This window comes from Panthera tigris, chromosome A2, assembly GCF_018350195.1.
Source record: "Panthera tigris isolate Pti1 chromosome A2, P.tigris_Pti1_mat1.1, whole genome shotgun sequence".
Classification (NCBI taxonomy): domain Eukaryota; kingdom Metazoa; phylum Chordata; class Mammalia; order Carnivora; family Felidae; genus Panthera; species Panthera tigris.
The window spans coordinates 25,497,584-25,516,538 of NC_056661.1; the positions used below are offsets into that span (position 1 = coordinate 25,497,584).

At 36.8% G+C, this 18,955-nt stretch overlaps 1 protein-coding gene across 14 annotated transcripts in view; it reads right to left on the reverse strand.

The window, feature by feature from the left end:
* DNAH12 (dynein axonemal heavy chain 12) overlaps window positions 1–18,955 on the reverse strand; it is a 210,872-nt gene that overhangs the window by 174,608 nt on the left and 17,309 nt on the right. For 11 of the 14 annotated variants that reach the window (XM_042979211.1, XM_007084416.3, XM_042979213.1 and 8 more), the window contains 9 exons: window positions 16,104–16,292; window positions 15,162–15,318; window positions 14,431–14,522; window positions 13,357–13,535; window positions 9,880–10,015; window positions 6,814–6,939; window positions 5,073–5,207; window positions 4,531–4,724; window positions 3,550–3,793 (listed from right to left, as the gene is read on the reverse strand). In XM_042979211.1, the coding sequence (XP_042835145.1) occupies window positions 3,550–3,793; window positions 4,531–4,724; window positions 5,073–5,207; window positions 6,814–6,939; window positions 9,880–10,015; window positions 13,357–13,535; window positions 14,431–14,522; window positions 15,162–15,318; window positions 16,104–16,292 (1,452 nt within the window). Of the gene's footprint in view, window positions 1–3,549; window positions 3,794–4,530; window positions 4,725–5,072; window positions 5,208–6,813; window positions 6,940–9,879; window positions 10,016–13,356; window positions 13,536–14,430; window positions 14,523–14,818; window positions 15,136–15,161; window positions 15,319–16,103; window positions 16,293–18,955 lie in introns of those variants that run through there. The other 3 variants (XM_042979216.1, XM_042979222.1, XM_042979217.1) reach the window with 3 other exon arrangements.

Genomic DNA, 18,955 nt, shown 5'->3' on the forward strand with positions numbered 1-18,955 from the left:
ACGAAAAAATGCTCAACATCACTCATCATCTGGGAAATACAAATCAAAACCACAAGGAGATACCACCTCACACCTGTCAGAATGGCTAACATTAACAACTCAGGCAACAACAGATGTTGGTGAGGATGTGGAGAAAGAGGATCTCTTTTGCACTGCTGGTGGGAATGCAAACTGGTGCAGCCACTCTGGAAAACAGTATGGAGGTTCCTCAAAAAATTAAAAATAGAACTAGCCTATGACCCAGCAATTGCACTACTAGGTATTTATCCAAGGGATACAGGTGTGCTGTTTCAAAGAGGCACATGTACCCCAATGTTTATAGCAGCACTATTGACAATAGCCAACGTATGGAAAGAGCCCAAATGTCCATCGATGGATGAATGGATAAAGAAGATGTGGTATATATATACAATGGAGTATTACTCAGCAATCAAAAAGAATGAAATCTTGCCATTCGCAACTATGTGGTTGGAACTGGGGGGTATTATGCTAAGTGAAATTAGTCGGTCAGAGAAAGACAAAAATCATATGACTTCACTCATATGAGGACTTTAAGAGACAAAACAGATGAACATAAGGGAAAGGAAACAAAAATAATATAAAAACAGGGAGGGGACAAAACAGAAGAGACTCATAAATATGGAGAACAAACAGAGGGTTAGTGGAGGGGTTGTAGGAGGGGGGATGGGCTAAATGGGTAAGGAGCATTAAGGAATCTACTCCTGAAATCATTGTTCTATATATGCTAACTAACTTGGATGTAAATTTAAAAAAAAAAATTAAATTTAGGGGCGCTGGGTGGCTCAGTCGGTTAAGCATCCGACTTCAGCTCAGGTCACAATCTCGCGGTCCGCGAGTTCGAGCCCGGCGTCGGGCTCTGTGCTGATGGCTCAGAGCCTGAAGCCTGCTTCCGATTCTGTATCTCCCTCTCTCTCTGCCCCTCCCCCATTCATGCTGTGTCTCTCTGTCTCAAAAATAAATAAATGTTAAAAAAAATTTTAAAAAATTAAATTTAAAATATATGAAAAAAATTTTAATAAAATAAAATGAAAAAAAAATTTTTAAATTAATTAACAATATTTGGAATTGGAATGAAAAGGGAATTATCCATACAGATTCTTCAGACATTAAAAAGATAATAAAAATATCATGAGCAACTTTATGGTAACAAATTCAACAACTTAGAAGAAATGGAAAAGTTCTTTGGAAAATACAACTTATCAAAATTGACACAAAATTAAATACAAATCTGAATATCCCTATATATATTAAAGAAATTGAATCCTTTTCAAAACCTTTCCCACAAGAAAATCCAATGACATCACTGGTGAATGTGCCTCTAAAATATTTAAGAAACAATTAATACCAATTTTATAGAAAACTCTTTCAGAAAATAGAGAACATAAAACTCTCCAATTTCTTTCATAAGGACATCATAATCCTGATACTGAAACCTGGCAAAGACATTACAAAAATGTTAAGACCAACATCTCTCCTGAATTTAACCCCAAAAATCCTCAATAAAATGTTAGCAAATAATAAACTATGGAAGTGCTAGAAGAAAACATTACCTTGGAATGAGGAAAGCATTTCTAGCTATAATTTAAAATTCAGTAGACAAAGGAAAAGAATGGGGGCACCTGGCTGGCTCAGTCATTGGGGCATGCGACTTTTGATCTCAAGGTCATGGGTTCAAGCTCCATTCTGGGCATAGAAATTACTTAATAAAAAAATAAAAATAAAAAAGGAATAGAATGATGACTACATAAAAATAAAAAACCTTCCTTTTCCATTTACTTCAGGAATAATAAATCTAAATTCAAATAAAAAGGCTTCTGCAAGGCAAGATACATGATAAATAAAGTCAAAAAACAAATAATAAATATTTGCAAAATACATCATACATAGAAAAAGCCTAATGTCTTTAATATATGTGAATTACATATATATATATACTTACAATATAATACCCTGGGAAATTAATGTGTCTTAGAAATATTAATATAATCAATATTAATGTATAAATAATATCTATATATATTATATCCTAGAAATCAGTAAGAAAAAGATCAATAATTCAATAGACAAATAGACAATGATAAGACCAAACATTTCACAAAGAAATACAAAACATTCTTAAATATATAAAAATATGCTTAACACTTTACATAATAAGAGAAATAAAAATTCTCTTATATTAGCAAAAACTCAAGTTTGATGATATTCTCTTGTTGAGGGTGGTGAGAGTTTAAACTGGTATAGCCCCTATGTAAGGTAATTTGACTATAGATTTCATGCTGGCATTTACTCTTCTGGAATTTGCTTTGTAGTCATACTTGCACACATATGAAATCTTATACCAGTATATAACACTATATAGGTGTAACAAAAAAAAGAGAAAAAGTTTGTATGTGATGAGGAAAGGTCTCTAAGATAAAGTAATCAAAACAAAGAGGGAAAATAATACATATAGGACACTGTATTTTATGTAAAAAGATGGAAGAATAAGAACATATGTTTATATGGTTGTATGTGTAACAAAACTCAAGTATATACATGAAAGTAGTAACATTGATAATCTGAGTTATACAGGTAGAAACATGGGAAGGAGACTCTTCAGATATATCTCTATTTTTTAAGCCACATAAATATATTAAATATTGAAAACGATTTTAAGTAGTTTCTTTAAAAAAAATCCAGGCAGCTCATGGAATCTCTGAGAGTGCTAGATACAGACACAAACAATGCTTAAAATCCCATCCAAGTTTCCACTGCATTGACAATGGAAATGGCACCACCCCTGGAACCCGGCCACTACTGCCTAGGGAAGCTGGAGGCCTTATTAACTGTCACAAAAACTGTTAGTATTTATTCATTAAAAATGACTTGAGGGGTGCCTGGGTGGCTCAGTCAATTAAGCGTCCACCTCTAGATTTTGGCTCAGGTCATGATCTCACAGTTTGTGGGTGAGAGCCCTACACTGGGCTCTTTGTTGGGTATGTGGAGCCTGCTTGGGATTCTTTCTCTCTCCCTCTCTCCTCCTCTCTCTCTCTGCCCCTTGCCCCCCGCCTTCAAAATAAATAAATAAACATTTTTTAAAAAACACAACTTGAAGCACGGGAGGCTAAATACCTTGCCTAAGATATGCTACTAAGAAGTGTGAAATTGTGATACAAACGTAAGTGGTATGACTTTAAAACTCCCCCAACTAACTGCTATCCTGTGCTATTGCCCTTAGATAGGCTGACTGGTCTGCTCTAGTAATTTTTTACCCTCTTTATATCATTGTAGTTAGTCATTCTAGTCTTTTCTATTTGCCACACATAGTTCTATGAAAGGATTGCTTTCAATGACTTTATTGGGGAAGAATGAAGCATGGATTTAGTAATAGATCAAGTAATAGATCTACTAATAGATTAGTAATAGATCAAGTTTTCCAGATTCAGCTTTGGTTTTGCTTCTAAATCGTTCTATTTCTCTTCATTGGCACTGAATGATGTGAACAGCTCTGGCCAGGACTTTCTAAAATGTCATTAAATGTGTTCATACCTTAAAAACTTTAATCTGCTCCATTACTGTGGAGCACATAATAATAGTAGGATTCTCTTTCGGTTCTTCTTCCAGTTTGTCCTCTCCCAGAGACCGCTTTTTTGCTGCCTTTCTTTTTTCTTGCAATTCTTTCTTATGCTTCATTTGGAAAAATTTCAGTGTCTTAAAAACTTCTCGGGAAAATTCATCTACATCAGCTTCCATGTTTTCCCCATTGAGGTCCAAAAAGCCTCCATCCATCCACCTGGATTGAAAGAAAAAATACTAAACTCAGAAATGTCTGGAGTGTAAAGGGGGACTTAGATATTCTTTAGGCTCGACTCTCATAAGAGAAACAACTGTGGGCAAGAGAAGTTATGTTTTTCTTAATCACACAGGTAGAGCTGATGGTAGAGAGAGAAGATTAACACCATCATCTCAGCCACGCTGCATGTGCTACAATACATATCAGACTGTAAATGGATGACTAAGGGTAGCCAAATAAAATGCAGGTTTGACTCCAAAAATATTAGTCAAATTCATTAATTGCATAAAAAAGTGAATCAGTTCTGGAAAACCCAAGTGACACTTTACATATTATATTGGTAAGGGTAGGTGCTACCTTAGCAATGGTTGACACTTCTGTGTGACACTTGGTTCTCTCTCAAATGGATGAATATGTCCTACTTTCAAACACTTAACCAACAACAACATCAAATATCACTGCAACATTTTACAAGTCCTTCCATATCATTTGCTTAATTTTTTAAAAAAAATGTTTATTTACTTTCGAGAGAGTACTAGCAGGGGAGGGGCAGAGAGAGAGGGGGACACAGAATCCAAAGCAGGCTCCAGGCTCTGAGCTGTCAGCACAGAGCCTGATGCGGGGCTTGAACCCATGAACCATGAGATCACGACCTTAGCTGAAGTCGGACGCTCAACCGACTGAGCCACCCAGGTGCCCCAGATTTGCTTAATTTTTATTACACTAACAAAAATTACCGTTTTTCTGTTCGCTGCCACTTGAGAACAAAATTAAAAAACTTATGATAGGGCTCAATGTTCACTTTTAATTTATCCAGTTCAGGATATTTTGTCAATTCCCATTTGAAAAGTTCCTCTTCCTTATTAATAAACTGAACTGCTTCTTCAGACTCCTGAATACGTTTCTGTAGTTGCCTTACATCTGTCACATACTGAAAGCAAATAATTGTTTATCTCAAGAAATATCCAAGTAACGTTATTAAAATAAGATTATATGACACTGCATGGGCTGTGTTCTTGCATTTATATTAAGGCTTTAAATATCAACTTCACAACAGAACTATGGTATAGAGTACAGAGCAAAATGTATGGGTCTGTCTATTTTACAGGTAGAAAACTAAGTCACAAGAAAGATACATGAATAGTACCAGCTCAGGCCCAAGAGTCAGACCTTGTTTGCCAGAGTAAGCATATGTTTTTCATGTTTTTAAGTGTATGCAAACATGTCGTGTATTAATCTACAGGCTTGTCATAGCTACCGTCTTCTGTGTTCATCACACCTGTTGCATGCGGTCCAGTTCTGCAAATTCTGTAAACTCTTCCATGCGGCGTGATTCCTTTTCTATTTCCAAAATCAGTTTCTCTCTCTTGGCTATCAGCTCATTTTCTTTTTCATGTTTTGCATTCTCAATAAGCTTTTTAAGAGACAATTTAATCAGGTTAATTATTTTGTTACAAAGGAAATCTATCAAATCAGAAATCTGAACGCTTTTTGTAGTAATAAAAACCACCACAGAAGTAAAAATGAGTACAAGAATGAAACACCGACCAGTATAAAAATGCAAATAATAATAAACCACACAGAAAATTTTCCCTAGCTTTCTGAAGTGATGGTAACAATTCTTACATATTAATTAGATACTTTATTTAACAGATAGATCCCGAGTGTCAAGAACTATTCAACACGTTACTTATATTAGCACAGTTATTGTTATTATTCTTATTACTTCAGAGATGAAGACATTTAGACTTATAGAAATCAAGAGGTATGCCCAACGTCACAAAGTCATAAAAGTCAAGATCTGCATTAGAACTTGGGTTTATCTGACTGAAGTCCATGCTTTTTATTACTACACCATCTCACTTCCCACCATAGGAGAGACTGCTTTACACTAGAACTTTTCCAAAATCTAAAGTATACTCAATCTGATACTGGGCAAGTTACTTAACTTCTCTGAGACTCATTTTTCTCATCTATGAAATGGGGAATTAGGAACACCTGGGATTTTTGCGAGTATTAAATGAGTTACTAAATGCAAAGCACTTAAGGCAGTGCTTACTATTATTATTATTATCAACTTACAATAGTTCTGACCTCTTTTTTTTTCTGTTTCATTTGCAAAGTTTTTATTAGGACCTTTTATTTATGACCTTTAGAGCTCATAAATAACATTCTTAATCTGGCTCTGCTTACTACTTTTTCCCTCCATGAAGTCTCCCAAAGTTATAAAAAATAGAAATTTATAAATATACATTGAGAATTATGCACAATTTTTACACAATAATAGTCAGGTCGATGTTTCCAGCTGTCTAATCATCTCCCAGGACCTCTCATCCGAAACAGAATGACGGACTCTGAAATCTCGACAGCAGAAATGGCAACTCTGGCCCCAACCCACCATCCACCCTCAGCATCACGGCACTGGGCAGGTGTTGGTTTTGGACAGTCATGGCAAAAGAGGAACTGCAGAAATGCTAGTTGGGATGGTGGTGCTGTGAGCAGAGGACAGCAAGCCGGGAAGGTTTCAGCCCTGTATCTGCCACAGCTCATACCTGGGACTGTATTTAAACTCTTGGCCCAAGAATCGCCCAAGAGCCGAACCACAGACTCAGCATAGGCCCAATCTGACTGTGGCCAACTGGAAGAGTTCCAGGCCATTACAAACCTGAAAAACGCTTCCTTGGTCCAGAGTTGGGGAACCCAAATGTCTCCCTAGTCTGTCGTCCTCAGTCACTAACAAGCAGCTCTTTCCTTCCAGGCAATGGGATGGAGTGCCTGGAGCTACAGTGAGGCCAGAGGGACATGGTAGCTGCTGTCAAGTAGTTCTGACCTCTTTAATGTCAGTCCCACTTCTTACCAGACCCTGTATTAAGCCTAACATCCTGTCCTAAGCCTGCAGGACCATAAACGTTGCTGGCCCCAAACTCATATTGACACACGAAGTTACTTTTTAAAGGTAGATTAAATAAATGTGCTTAAAACGTCAGAATACAAAAGTACATACTGAAAAATATATTCACCTCATCATTTTCATCAAAGATGGGATTAATTTTCCAAGGCCACATAAGGACAGTTGAATTTAAAGCTAAGTCTTCTGGAGGAAATAGGAAAACATCTAAAAAGTAACTCATTCGGCGTTTGGATTCCTACAAAAGAAACTCCAGGTATAACACACCATATAGGAAATAAACGCATTAGGGAAAAGAAAAGAACCAACAATTTCTAATACTCTTTCAAATTTCAATTTGACTCAGATTATTAACTGATATTTCATATTACCCAAATCACATGGGTATTTCAGTAGCTGTAGGATTATTTACTTGCTTCACACCACACAGCTGTAGACTTCTATGCTGGAAATAAAGCATTTTAAAGGTTTTATCTTTAAAAAAATTTTTTAATGTTTATATATTTTTGAAAGAGAGAAAGACTGCGTGAGTGGGGGAGGGGCAGAGAGAGAGGGAGGCACAGAATCTGAAGCAGGCTCCAGGCTCTGAGCTGTCAGCACAGAGCCCAATGCGGGGCTCGAAACCACCAATTGTGAGACCATGACCTGAGCTGAAGTCAGACACTTCACCAACTGAGCCACCCAGGTGCCTCTAAAGGTTTCATCTTGAAGTTGACTAACCATAAAGGTACTCTTGGTCCTCCTTGTGCATGACTGAAAAAGGTGATCAAATATGCAGCTTTTGTTTGACACTTTCAACTTTTGATTTCAAAGAATTTTATATTTTTGGGGTGCCTGAGTGGCTCAGTTGGTGAAGCGTCTGACTTCAGCTCAGGTCATGATCTCATGGTTCGTGGGTTTGAGCCCCATGTTGGGCTCTGTGCTGACAGCTCAGAGCCTGGAGCCTGCTTCAGATTCTGTGTCTCCCTCTCTCTCTGTTCCTCCCCCACTCAAACTCCCTCTCTCTCTCTCTCTCTCTCAAAAAATAAATAAAGACTTAAATTTTTTAAATGAATTTTATATTTTTTATTATTATGTATTTATTTTTGAATCTTTGGTGACATAGATTTTAGTATCTTTTGTTTTGTTTTGTATCTTCAATGACATTATCACCTTTCTCACCTACCACTGACATACAGCAATTGTCCAGGAAGAGTTTGGGGTGAAAGTCAGATCCTGTTTCCCATAGTAAGTACATGTTTTTCTTACATATTTTTCCTCTTTGCAAAGGGGAAAAATAACCTTTAAACCAGTAGATTGACATGAATGGATAAATTGAGGACCTTTACCTCCTATCGCTTTCATTGATTCATATGCAGTGCTGTAATTTTTAAGAATTAAAATACATATTGAGGAGGGCACCTTTTGGGATGAGCACTGGGTGTTGTATGGAAACCAATTTGACAATAAATTTCATATATTGAAAAAAAAAGAATTAAAATACAGACTCAAAGATCTAATTTACAAGTTTTTGGTATGACATATATAGTATATATGTATATAATATGTATATAATGTGTACAATTCATATTATATTGCATGTAGAAATATAACTTTCAAAACTTCATCTATGCAATTAACTATATTAATAGATTAAAGGAGAAAAAGCATAGATGCAAAAAAGAAAGGATTTGATAAAATTCAACATCCGTTTATAATATAAAAAAAAAAAAAACCTGAAAGGTACAGCCTCCAGTTATGGAATGAATACGTTACGGAGATAAAAGGTACAGAATAGGGAATATAGTCAATCGTATTGTAGTAGTGCTGTATTGTGCAAATATGGTAACTACATTTGTGAGCACAGCATAAGGTACAGAGTTGTCGAATCACTATGTTGTAAACTTGAAACTGATGTGACATTGTGTGTCAACTATACCTCAATTTTTTTTAAAAAGGGGGGGAGCTCAAAATAAACAAATAAATAGCACCTAATAGAAGAGCGCATACTAATCCGATAAAGGTACCTATTAAAGAAACACATACACACCAAATGTCATACTTAATAGTGAAATATTGAAAGCTCCCCCTTTGAGGTTGGGATCAAGTGATTACTGTACTAGAGTCCTAGTCAGACCATCGTAGCAAAGAAAATAAACAAGATTTTGGAAATGTGTAATGTTTATGAGGATAGAACCAAAACTCTCATTATTTGCAATTTATATGGTGGTTTATGTAGACATCCCAAAAGAATCTCAACTATTAAGATAAAGAAGGGAAATAAAACATATGTAACATTTTTGAAGTTAAAGTTTTTAAAGAAAAAAGAAACCTCAAAAATTAAGAAAAAATTTAGCAATAGATATTAAGGTATACATAACAATAAATTTATATTATAGCCCTAAGTAGAAAATAAATATCCCTTAGTTCATAGTGATATGAATAAGTAATTGAATAAATTAATAAGTGGAAAAGCAGACAAATCTCTCATGCAGAAGAAGTCCAAATAAATTATGTAGCTACTCTATGGTAAAGGAGGAGAGCATAACTCCCCAATTCTGAAGTGTGGGTTGCATATAGTGACTTCCTTCCAGAGAAGACATCACAGAAAGGGGGAGAAAAGAGTGGAGAGACTTGATAAACACTACTTAAGACTAGTGGTCAAGGTCAACATTAATAGTGGTAAGTCATGTTGATAATATGTACCCTTGATACGATGTGATGATGTGTGTACACTTAACCTTTGTGATTCTCTTTCCAAAAGCCCACTACCTCAGTCTAGTCAAGAGAAAAACATCAGATGAATTCCAACAGAGGGCCATCCTATGATATACCTGATCTGTACTTCTCAACACTGTCAAGGCCATTAAAGAGCAAAACAAAACAAAACAAATCTGAGAAACTATCAGAGCCCAGAGGAGCCTAAGAAAACACAACTAGAGGGGTGCCTGGGTAGTTCAGTTGGTTAAGTGTCCGACTTTAGCTCAGGTCACAATCTCACAGTCGGTGGGTTCAAACCCTGCATCAGGCTCTGTGCTGACAGCTGAGAGCCCGGAGCCTGCTTCGGATTCTGTGTCTCCCTCTCTCTCTGCCCACCCCACCCCCATACTCTATCTCTCTTAAAAATAAACATTAAAATAAAATAAATAAATAAATACATAAATAAATAAATAAAATATTGTAATTAAAAGATTCTTACCTTGATCCGTAAAATCAACTCTTGAATCCCTATAGTCCGGGCTTTTTCTACATAAGATATCAGATCCATCATCTCTTCTGTTGTCTCAGGGACTTTTAATGCATGCTCTTTAATTGCTTCAAAATCACTGCAGATACTGACACAATGCTCTGCTTTACTATGGTTATAGTAATTAATGCTATATCATATTTGATATATGTGTTACAAATATTACAAAATATGAACCGTGATAGCCTCAAAATATTAAATCACTAAGACGTCTTGAAACATTTAAGGACAACTTAGCTGATGTAACTTGGTATACATCATACATCTACAAAAATCTATGAAATTGACATAACGTTTTTATGTAGAAATTATGGTATATTAGAAAAAAATTTTCTATGGATCTCTTCAACTCTCTTGAACATCCAGCTAAGCAGTGTGATGTAGAGTGTACTTAGGAATGGTAAGCAGGCCAATGTGAATACAAAGAAGGGGACATTATGAAGCTGGAGAGGTGAGCAGTAATTAGATCACGTAGGGCTTAATATGTCATTCTTGATTTTCAAAAATTTAGGAGGGATGCAACAAAGTGGACAATGCCAAAAAGACAGGTGATCCTACGAGGGCACTTTCACCTTGCTAGAGCAGAATCTGTGTCCCTTTGGGAGAGACAGTACCACAAAAGACAAAGGCAGACAAAATGAGAGCAAATGATTGGCCCAAACAGATGCTAAACTAAACAGTGAGTAAGAAAAGCGTTCTTTAATGATTATTTATTTAATAAACTGTACCTAGTGGCACACATTCCTCCTTTTGATGTTATCTATCTCAAGTAGGGAATTTAAATGGAAAAGAATGAAAGAATGCACTAGATAGAGGAAACTGGACAAATTTTCAGCTGCTCTTATGTCATGGGTTTATAATAATATACAGTTATTTTGTTGGAAGTGACAGAATTTTCCAGAAAAGTCACAGATAGCACAAAAATAAATACCAAAAAATGTCATGTTAAACATAAATCATTTTTTGATTAAGGCATTGTTGTGGCTCTTATTCCATGGGATTGTTAGAAACGAATGCTTTGCCATTGTTGATATCTTTTTGTGTAGTATACTTTTGTACAAAGCATGCCTGACAATACTTCATTTTTTGACAGTCAAATTTTAAGTTTATTTATTTATTTATTTATTTATTTATTTATTTATTTATTTTATTTTTGAGATAGAGCAGGGAAGGGGCAGAGAGAGAGGGAGACAGAGAAACCCAAGGCAGGGCTCCAGCCCATGAACTGTGAGATCCAGACCTAGCTGAAACCGAGACAGACACTTAACTGACTGACTAAGCCACCCAGGTGTCCGTGACAGGCATATACTTTTTGTTTACTTAAAAATATTTATTGATGTGATGGCTCCCTTCATTGGGTGACTATTCTACACCAAGCACAGTGCCAGATGCTTTACAAACATAATCCGTGGAGGTTCCTGGGTGACTCAGTCAGTTAAGCATCCAACTTGAGCTCAGGTCATGATTCCATGGTTTGTGAGTTCAAGCCCTGCATTGGGCTCTCTGCTGTCAGCACAAAGCCCACTTCAGATCCTCTGTCTCCCTCTCTCTCTCTGCCCCTCCCTCTTGCCCCCTCATGCTCACACTCTCTCTCTCAAAAATAAACACTTAAAAAAATGTAATCTGTGATCCTAACATTAGTCCTTCAGGGAAAGTATTATTTTTCACAGCTGGCACAGCAGAAAACTGAGGCTCAGGGAAATTAACTAACTTGCCTGGAGTTATAGAACTAGTTCATTACAGAGCCAGGATTCAAATCTAGATCTTTCTGACTCTAAAGCACATGATTTTCTCACATTGCTTCTGGGAAAATAAACATACTAGCTAACATTGATTGAATGCCATGTCCCAGGCACTGTGCTAGGTGCTTTACATGTATTAGTTTTAGTCCTTACAGAAGTTACAAACTAAGATTCTTTTGGAGACAGGCAGGTAACAGATGAATTAAATGAGTTGGATGATGAGTTGATTCAGCAGTGGGTGAACAAACCAAAGGACACATTCCATATAAAATGGAAACTGCTTCTCAGTTCCACCTACCACTGCAGGCCCAACAAGGCACAGTCTTCCCACCTTTTCAAGAAAAGTAAAAGATCTGGATTGTGTGTGCGTGCGTGTGTGTGTGTGTGTGTGTGTGTGTCAACATTTTGAAATTTTGACAGCTAATTCAAAATGTGTTTAGACAGGGGCACCTGGATGGCTCAGTCAGTTGAGAATCTGACTTCAGCTTAGGTCATAATCTTGCAGTTCTTGAGTTCAACCACCACATGGGGCTCACTGCTGTCAATGGGGAGCCCACTTCAAATCCTCTGTCCCCATCTCTCTCTGCTCCTCCCCTGCTCTCTCTCTCAAAAGATAAAATAAAATACAGGGCTCCTGGGTGGCTCAGTCGGTTAAGCATCCGCTTTCAGCTCAGGTCATGATCTCACGGTTTGTGAGTTCGAGCCCCGCATCGGGCTCTGTGCTGACAGCTCGGAGCCTGGAGCCTGCTTCGGATTCTGTATCTTCCTCTCTCTCTGCTCCTCCCCTGTTCTCTCTCTCTCTCTCTCTCTCTCTCAAAAATAAATAAACATTAAAATACGTTTAAAAAAATGAAACCCAGCATGAGACAAGGAAAAAGTGTCTGCATGACATATCCAACTAGCAAGCCACTATTTTATGAATCTAATTTTACAACCACTCTGCAAAGTAGGTATTGCTGTCTCTATTTTACAGATGATAAAAATACGTTAGGTAAGACCACAATATTGGGGTCAGGAACAATCCAAGATCTTCCCAATATCATTGAAAGTCTTTCTGTTTTCATGCAGCCTGCATCCAAACACTAGTTTATTTCAGTTTCTTAAAAAAAAAAAAAAAAAAAAAATCCTGTGTTTCCTCAAAACAATTCTCAAACCATATCAAACAAACAAAAACCAGACCAATGGGACTACAAGGGAAAGTCCTTAGGAGGCAGCTGTGAAGAAAAAATTGTAAGAACTTATATTTTAATCTTTTAAAAAAATTTTTTTAAATTGGGGCACCTGGATGGCTCAGTCGGTTGGGCATCTGACTTCGGCTCAGGTCATGGTTTCACAGTTCATGGATTTGAGCCCCGCATCAGGCTCTGTGCTGACAGCTCTGTTTTGGATTCTGTGTCTCCTTCTCTCTCTCTGCCCCTCCCCCACTAGCACTCTGTCTGGCTCTGTCCCAAAAATAAACAAACATTTAAAAATTTGTTTTTAATTTTTTTAAGTTTATTTACTTACTTATTTTTTAGTAATCTCTACACCCAGTATGGGTCTCAAACTCACAACCCCAAGATCAAGAGTCACATGCTCTTCTGAATAAGCCATCCAGGCACCCCCTAATCTTTTAAACAAGAGTTATCATTAGCAAAATATTTCTTTTAACCCTATAATTCCAAGTTTAGCAATTAATTCTACTTACCTTTCATTTTCTTTTCTATGTTTTGAAGCTATGTCATTTAATAATATGTTTGCAAAGGCTTTTGCTTTGTTTGTTAGACCCGTCTTCAAATCTTCACAATCCAAACGCACCATAGGGAAATGAACCCACTGAGGCAAAAGCATTATTTCTGAGGCGAGACTGAGAAATCTTCCTATAAACTTAAAAAAATAAAAAAGCATTTAAAAATCAGATCCAAGTATATTACTTGCACAGCTAAAAACCTTCAAAACAAAGTACAAACTGTTGAGCAAAGATACCCTAAAATTTTTCCCACATGGCTCCCACTTACATTTCCAACTTCATCTTCTAAATTTGCTGTGTACTACATTTCCTATGTTACCTATTCTTCACCTATCTTGGTCATGCTACAGTTCCTCTGTACCTATAAACATCTCCTTCAAAGCCTGGCTCACTTTTCACTTCTTTAAGAAATAGTCACCAATATTCCGAAGCAGATGCAACCACTCCCTCTTCTGTGCTTCCACCACACCTTGTTCACATCTCCATTCCAGCACCTATCTGTACATATCATGGTTGTTATTCCTATGTCTGACTTCCAGGCCAAATATAAGCTCCTGAGGATAACGTGCATGTATTATTTATTTTAACGTCACCAAAACCTTGCTAGGTGTCTGAATGTGATGAAGAGATTTTTGTTGAAGCAATGAATGAGTTAATGAATAACTAAAGAAATTATGGGGTGAGGAGAGCCTGGGTGGCTCAGTTGGTTGAGCATCGGACTCCTGATTTTGGCTCACGTCATGATCCCAGGGTCGCGGGATTGAGCCCCATGTGAGGCTCAGCACTGAGCATGGAGCCTGCTTAAGAATCTCTCTCTCTCCCTCTGCCCCTCTCCCCCACTTGCTCTCTCTCTCTAAAATAAAATAAAATAATAAATTATGAAATGAACCTATGAATTTACTATAATGATGTTCTGAATGAGAAATTCTATTAACTTCAATTGAAGCATTTACTTTACAGGGAAAAAAAAATTCACCCTAATTTTAAAACAGAAATTCAAAGGCACTCATGAAAAACAGAATTACCACTTACTTCTGTGTATTCATCAAAAGTATGATCTTCTGCTTGGAAAGTCTCTATCAGCTCAACCGCAGACCCATCAAGAAGCCAATTATATTTTTCAACTGAAAATTAATAACCTAATTTAAATCTCAACAATAAGACCCATTCAAAAAGATAAAGTGTTTTGTTGATATGGTCAGGGAAATGAGTAGACTATTCAATTAAATATTATTAATAGAGAATTAACATACATTAATAAAATAGACCTAACAACCAAACCAGGTTAAACATGACATTTTAAAATAAAGATAATAGTGTATGCTAATGATCTTACAATAATATAGAGGTACTGTTAAGCCAGTTAATAGAAAGTTTTGATTAACAGAATGTCAAGTAACAATCCTGACCCCATACATACTTGAGGAGACTATAAAACTGAGCTGCAGTCTCTTCAAAACTATTCTTCGAAATTATCTTGATTTAACTCTTGATTTAGCTTTCTCCTTATTCCAACATCTCTTCTCTATATCTTTTTGCTTCATCACCCTGTTCCAGTTAACATTCACCCATTAGACTTGACAACAGAATTCAAGTTTCTTAGGTTGGGTTGGATCTGTGATTCTGCCAAAAGCCATGCCTATGCTCACTTCTGGTTCTTCCTGCTCTTTCAGGACAGCCCAAGACAACCAAATATCTGACCAATTTCTAGTAAAAATAAAAATGGTATTCTTTTACGATAAAATAATATATGTCATATATACCATATGTCTCATAATGTTTTCTTGCACCTTCTAAGTTATGATGTACTGCTGCCTTCAGTGTAGTAACAGCCCATTGTGACACATGTTCAGGAAGTTCTGTGTCCAGATTTACAGCTGGTGAAGTTCCTGAGAGCCAAGAGGGAACTGTTTGGACATTCTAACAAAAATTAAAATGACAATTTATGAAACCAATATCTGTGCAATTGGGCTATACATAGAGCTTATACTATATTTTTAAACATTATTATCATATTTCAATGGTCCAAAAAAAGATAACTTGATGAAAAATAATGATTTAGAGTTGTATATTTTTAATCTAATATAAAAACTTGCGTTAGTTTTCTATCATTCAACAAGTATTTATTGAATAACTATATCTAAGTGATTATATTAGAATGTACAAAAAACAAACATGATGTGGATCTTGTCCTTGAGAAGCTCACAACTACACAGGGAGAATCAAACGTGCACAAAAATACCAATTCACAGCTACAATAAAAGTTCTAAGAAGGAAAAACATCATTTCCATCCAGGAAATGTTACCAAAGAGAAAGCACTTTCTAACTTGAAATAACTTGGAGGATGGAAATAAAACAGAGTTATAACATTTTATGTACACGTCCACTTTATAGAGTTTCAACTCAGTTTAAATTTTTGAAAGAGGGGGCACCTGGGCGTCTCAGTTGGTGAAGTGTGCAATTTCGGCTCAGGTCATGATCTCGCGGTTCATGAGTTTGAGCCCCACATCAGGGTCACTGTTGTCAGCCTGTCAGTGCAGAACCTGCTTTGGATCCTATGGCCCCCTCTCTCTACCCCTCCCTCGCTTGCACTCTCCCCCCAAATAAATAAATATTAAAAAATAATAATAAAATTAAAATAAAATAATAAAATACTGAAAGAGGCCCATATAAAGAAACCCAATGGATAATGAAGACGAAATACCTGCAGAGCTTCAGTTATTCGCTCTACCAAACCCAAAACAACATCTTCCAAATCTTGAAAGGTAGGATAAAATTCCATTTTATCCTCATCAAATGTCAGTTCCATCTTAAATATTGGCAGCCCACATTGATCTTCTTGGTCAAAGAGCTTCACAAATCCTTCTACAGTTCTCTTTAAGAAATCCTTTAGCTGCATGATGTCGTAAATTAGCATTACTTTAGAAAGTACAAATTCAACCTTTAACCTTTTAACCTTTTGTTCAAAATCAGTGAGCTATTACCTACAATTAATTCATTCTATGAATTCATTTAGTCCTCAAAATTATCTTCATTCAGCACAGTATGTTCTTACGAAGTGTAGTCTAAAACAATAAGTAGAATGATATATGCAAACTTTGATTTTTTTTTATAGACTAGCAACAATCCTAAAATGGCAACTCAGAATCTTCCATATTCTTCAGTAATTCTTTCCATGGTACAGAAAGCATTCCAGAAAAACTAAACAAAGTGAAGGTTAAGGGGAGGAGAGGCCCGACACCTGAGAATGAGGGTGTCATGGGGTGACATGCACGTGAGGTGAGGGACAGTTAGTATGCTAAAGCAAGCTGCTAAGGTTGATAGTTAAATATTCAAGAATTTTGTGAGCCAGTTACTAAACCCTTGGATGCCTGAAAATTACACTGTGGGAATATTTCCACCAGGAAATTGGCAAACACTACAAATTAGGGCTTCTCCCCAGCCTGGAGAGTTGGATTTCCAGCAAATCACCAGGTGAGGGTGAAGCCACTGGACATTAGAAACATGCACAATAAGGGGAACCTGGGTGGCACCGGACTTCAGAACAGGTCATGATCTCACAGCTCATGAGTTCAAGCCCTGTGTCGGGCTCTGTGCTGACAGCTTTGAGCCTGGAGCCTGCTTCAGATTCTGTGTCTCCCTCCCTCTCTGCCCCTCTCCTGTTTGCTCTCTCTCTCTGTCTTAAAAGTAAATAAACATTAAAATTTTTTTTAAATGTGCACAATAAGTTACCAAACTATGAATAATGCATTCTTATGTAGAATCAACTATTTGAAATTTAGCCAAGGGGACAAATATAATGATCTTCAAAATGTTCCTCATCTCTATTTTTTATCAAATAATCATAGACCTCTTAAGAGGATAAAGATAGAAAGTACATCATGTATATTAATTACAGAGTTATATACTAGATATTAAATGTGTCCTTTTAAGGATGTGTTGCAGGGCACCTGGATGGCTCAGTTAAGTGTCTGACTCTTGATTTTGGCTCAGGTCATGGTCATGATCTCATGGTTCTGGGATGGAGCCTTTTTTAATTTTTCTTATTTTTTTTAATGTTTATTTATTTTTGAGACAGAGAGAGACAGAGCATGAATGGGGGAGGGGCAGAGAGAGAGGGAGACACAGAATCAGAAGCAGGCTCCAGGCTCTGAGCCATCAGGCCTGAGCCCGATGCGGGGCTCGAACTCACGGACCGCGAGATCGTGACCTGAGCTGAAGTCGGACGCTTAACCGACTGAGCCACCCAGGCACCCCTGGGATGGAGCCTTAAATCGGGCTCTGCTCTGAGTGTGGAGCCTGCTTGGGATTCTCTCTCTGCCCCTCTCTCACTGGTGTGCTCTCTCTCTCAAAATAAATAAAAATTTCTTTTAAAAAGTATACATTGCAAAATTCATGGAATCTTTGGGGATATTTTACAAAAGGGAAAGTTTTTATTCAGAACTGTTTTTGTAGAACTGTATTTCTATAATAGTAAAAATTTGAGGAGAGAATTAATATTCTCTTTAAAGATGATCAATTCAAGGGGCACCTGGGTGGCTCAGTCAGTTAAGCGTCTGACTCTTGATATTGGCTCAGATTATGATCTTGCAGTGGTGAGATCAACCCCCAAATCAGGCTCTGTGCTGACAGCATGGAAGCTGCTTAGGATTCTCTCTCCCCTTCTCTCTGCCCCAGCCCTGCTCTCTCTCTCTCTCTCTCTCTATCTCTCTCTCTCTCTCACACACACACACACACACACACACACACACACACACACACACTCTCTCTCTCTCTCTCTCTCAAAATAAATAAATAAATAAATAAATAAATAAATACTGTAAAAAAGATGATCAATTCAATTTCAAACCAAGATTTTACTAAGAAAAACATGAGAATCAATCAACTTGAAATTTCATATGTTCAAAAAAATGTTTACTGGGATAGTCCTTTTTGTTAATATTCTCCAATAAAGCTATAGATAATTAGTTGATAGCCTTTAAGCATGAGCCCAGTTATCACTCATAATACTGACACATACTTCTAGAATTTCCTTTCATTTTAGATTGCTTCAGATCTTGCTTCAGAAATGAAGCATTTTTATGCTAAACGTATTTAAATAAAATTATGATAAAAATGTTTTTCTTATTTCAAAATAACTACCTAGCACTATGTCTGAATAGAATTTTATTTAAAATAATAAACTAAAGGGCACCTGGGTGGCTCAGTTGGTTAAGCATCTGACTTCCCCTTAAGTCATGATCTCACAGTTCGTGAGTTTGAGCCCCATGCCGGGCTCTACACTGACAGCTCAGAGCCTGGAGTCTGCTTTGATTCTCTGTCTCCCTTTCTCTCTCTGCCCCTTCCCTGCTTATGTGCTCTCTTTCCCTCAAAAATGAAATAAATAGTTAAAAAATAATAAAATAAAACATCAGTTTTAAATTTAGCACCCAAAAAATGAATAATCCAATTAAGAAATGGGCAGAAGACATAAATAGACATTTTTCCAGAGAAGATACACAGATGGCTAACAGCCACATGAAAAGATGCTCAACATCACTCATCATCAGGGAAACA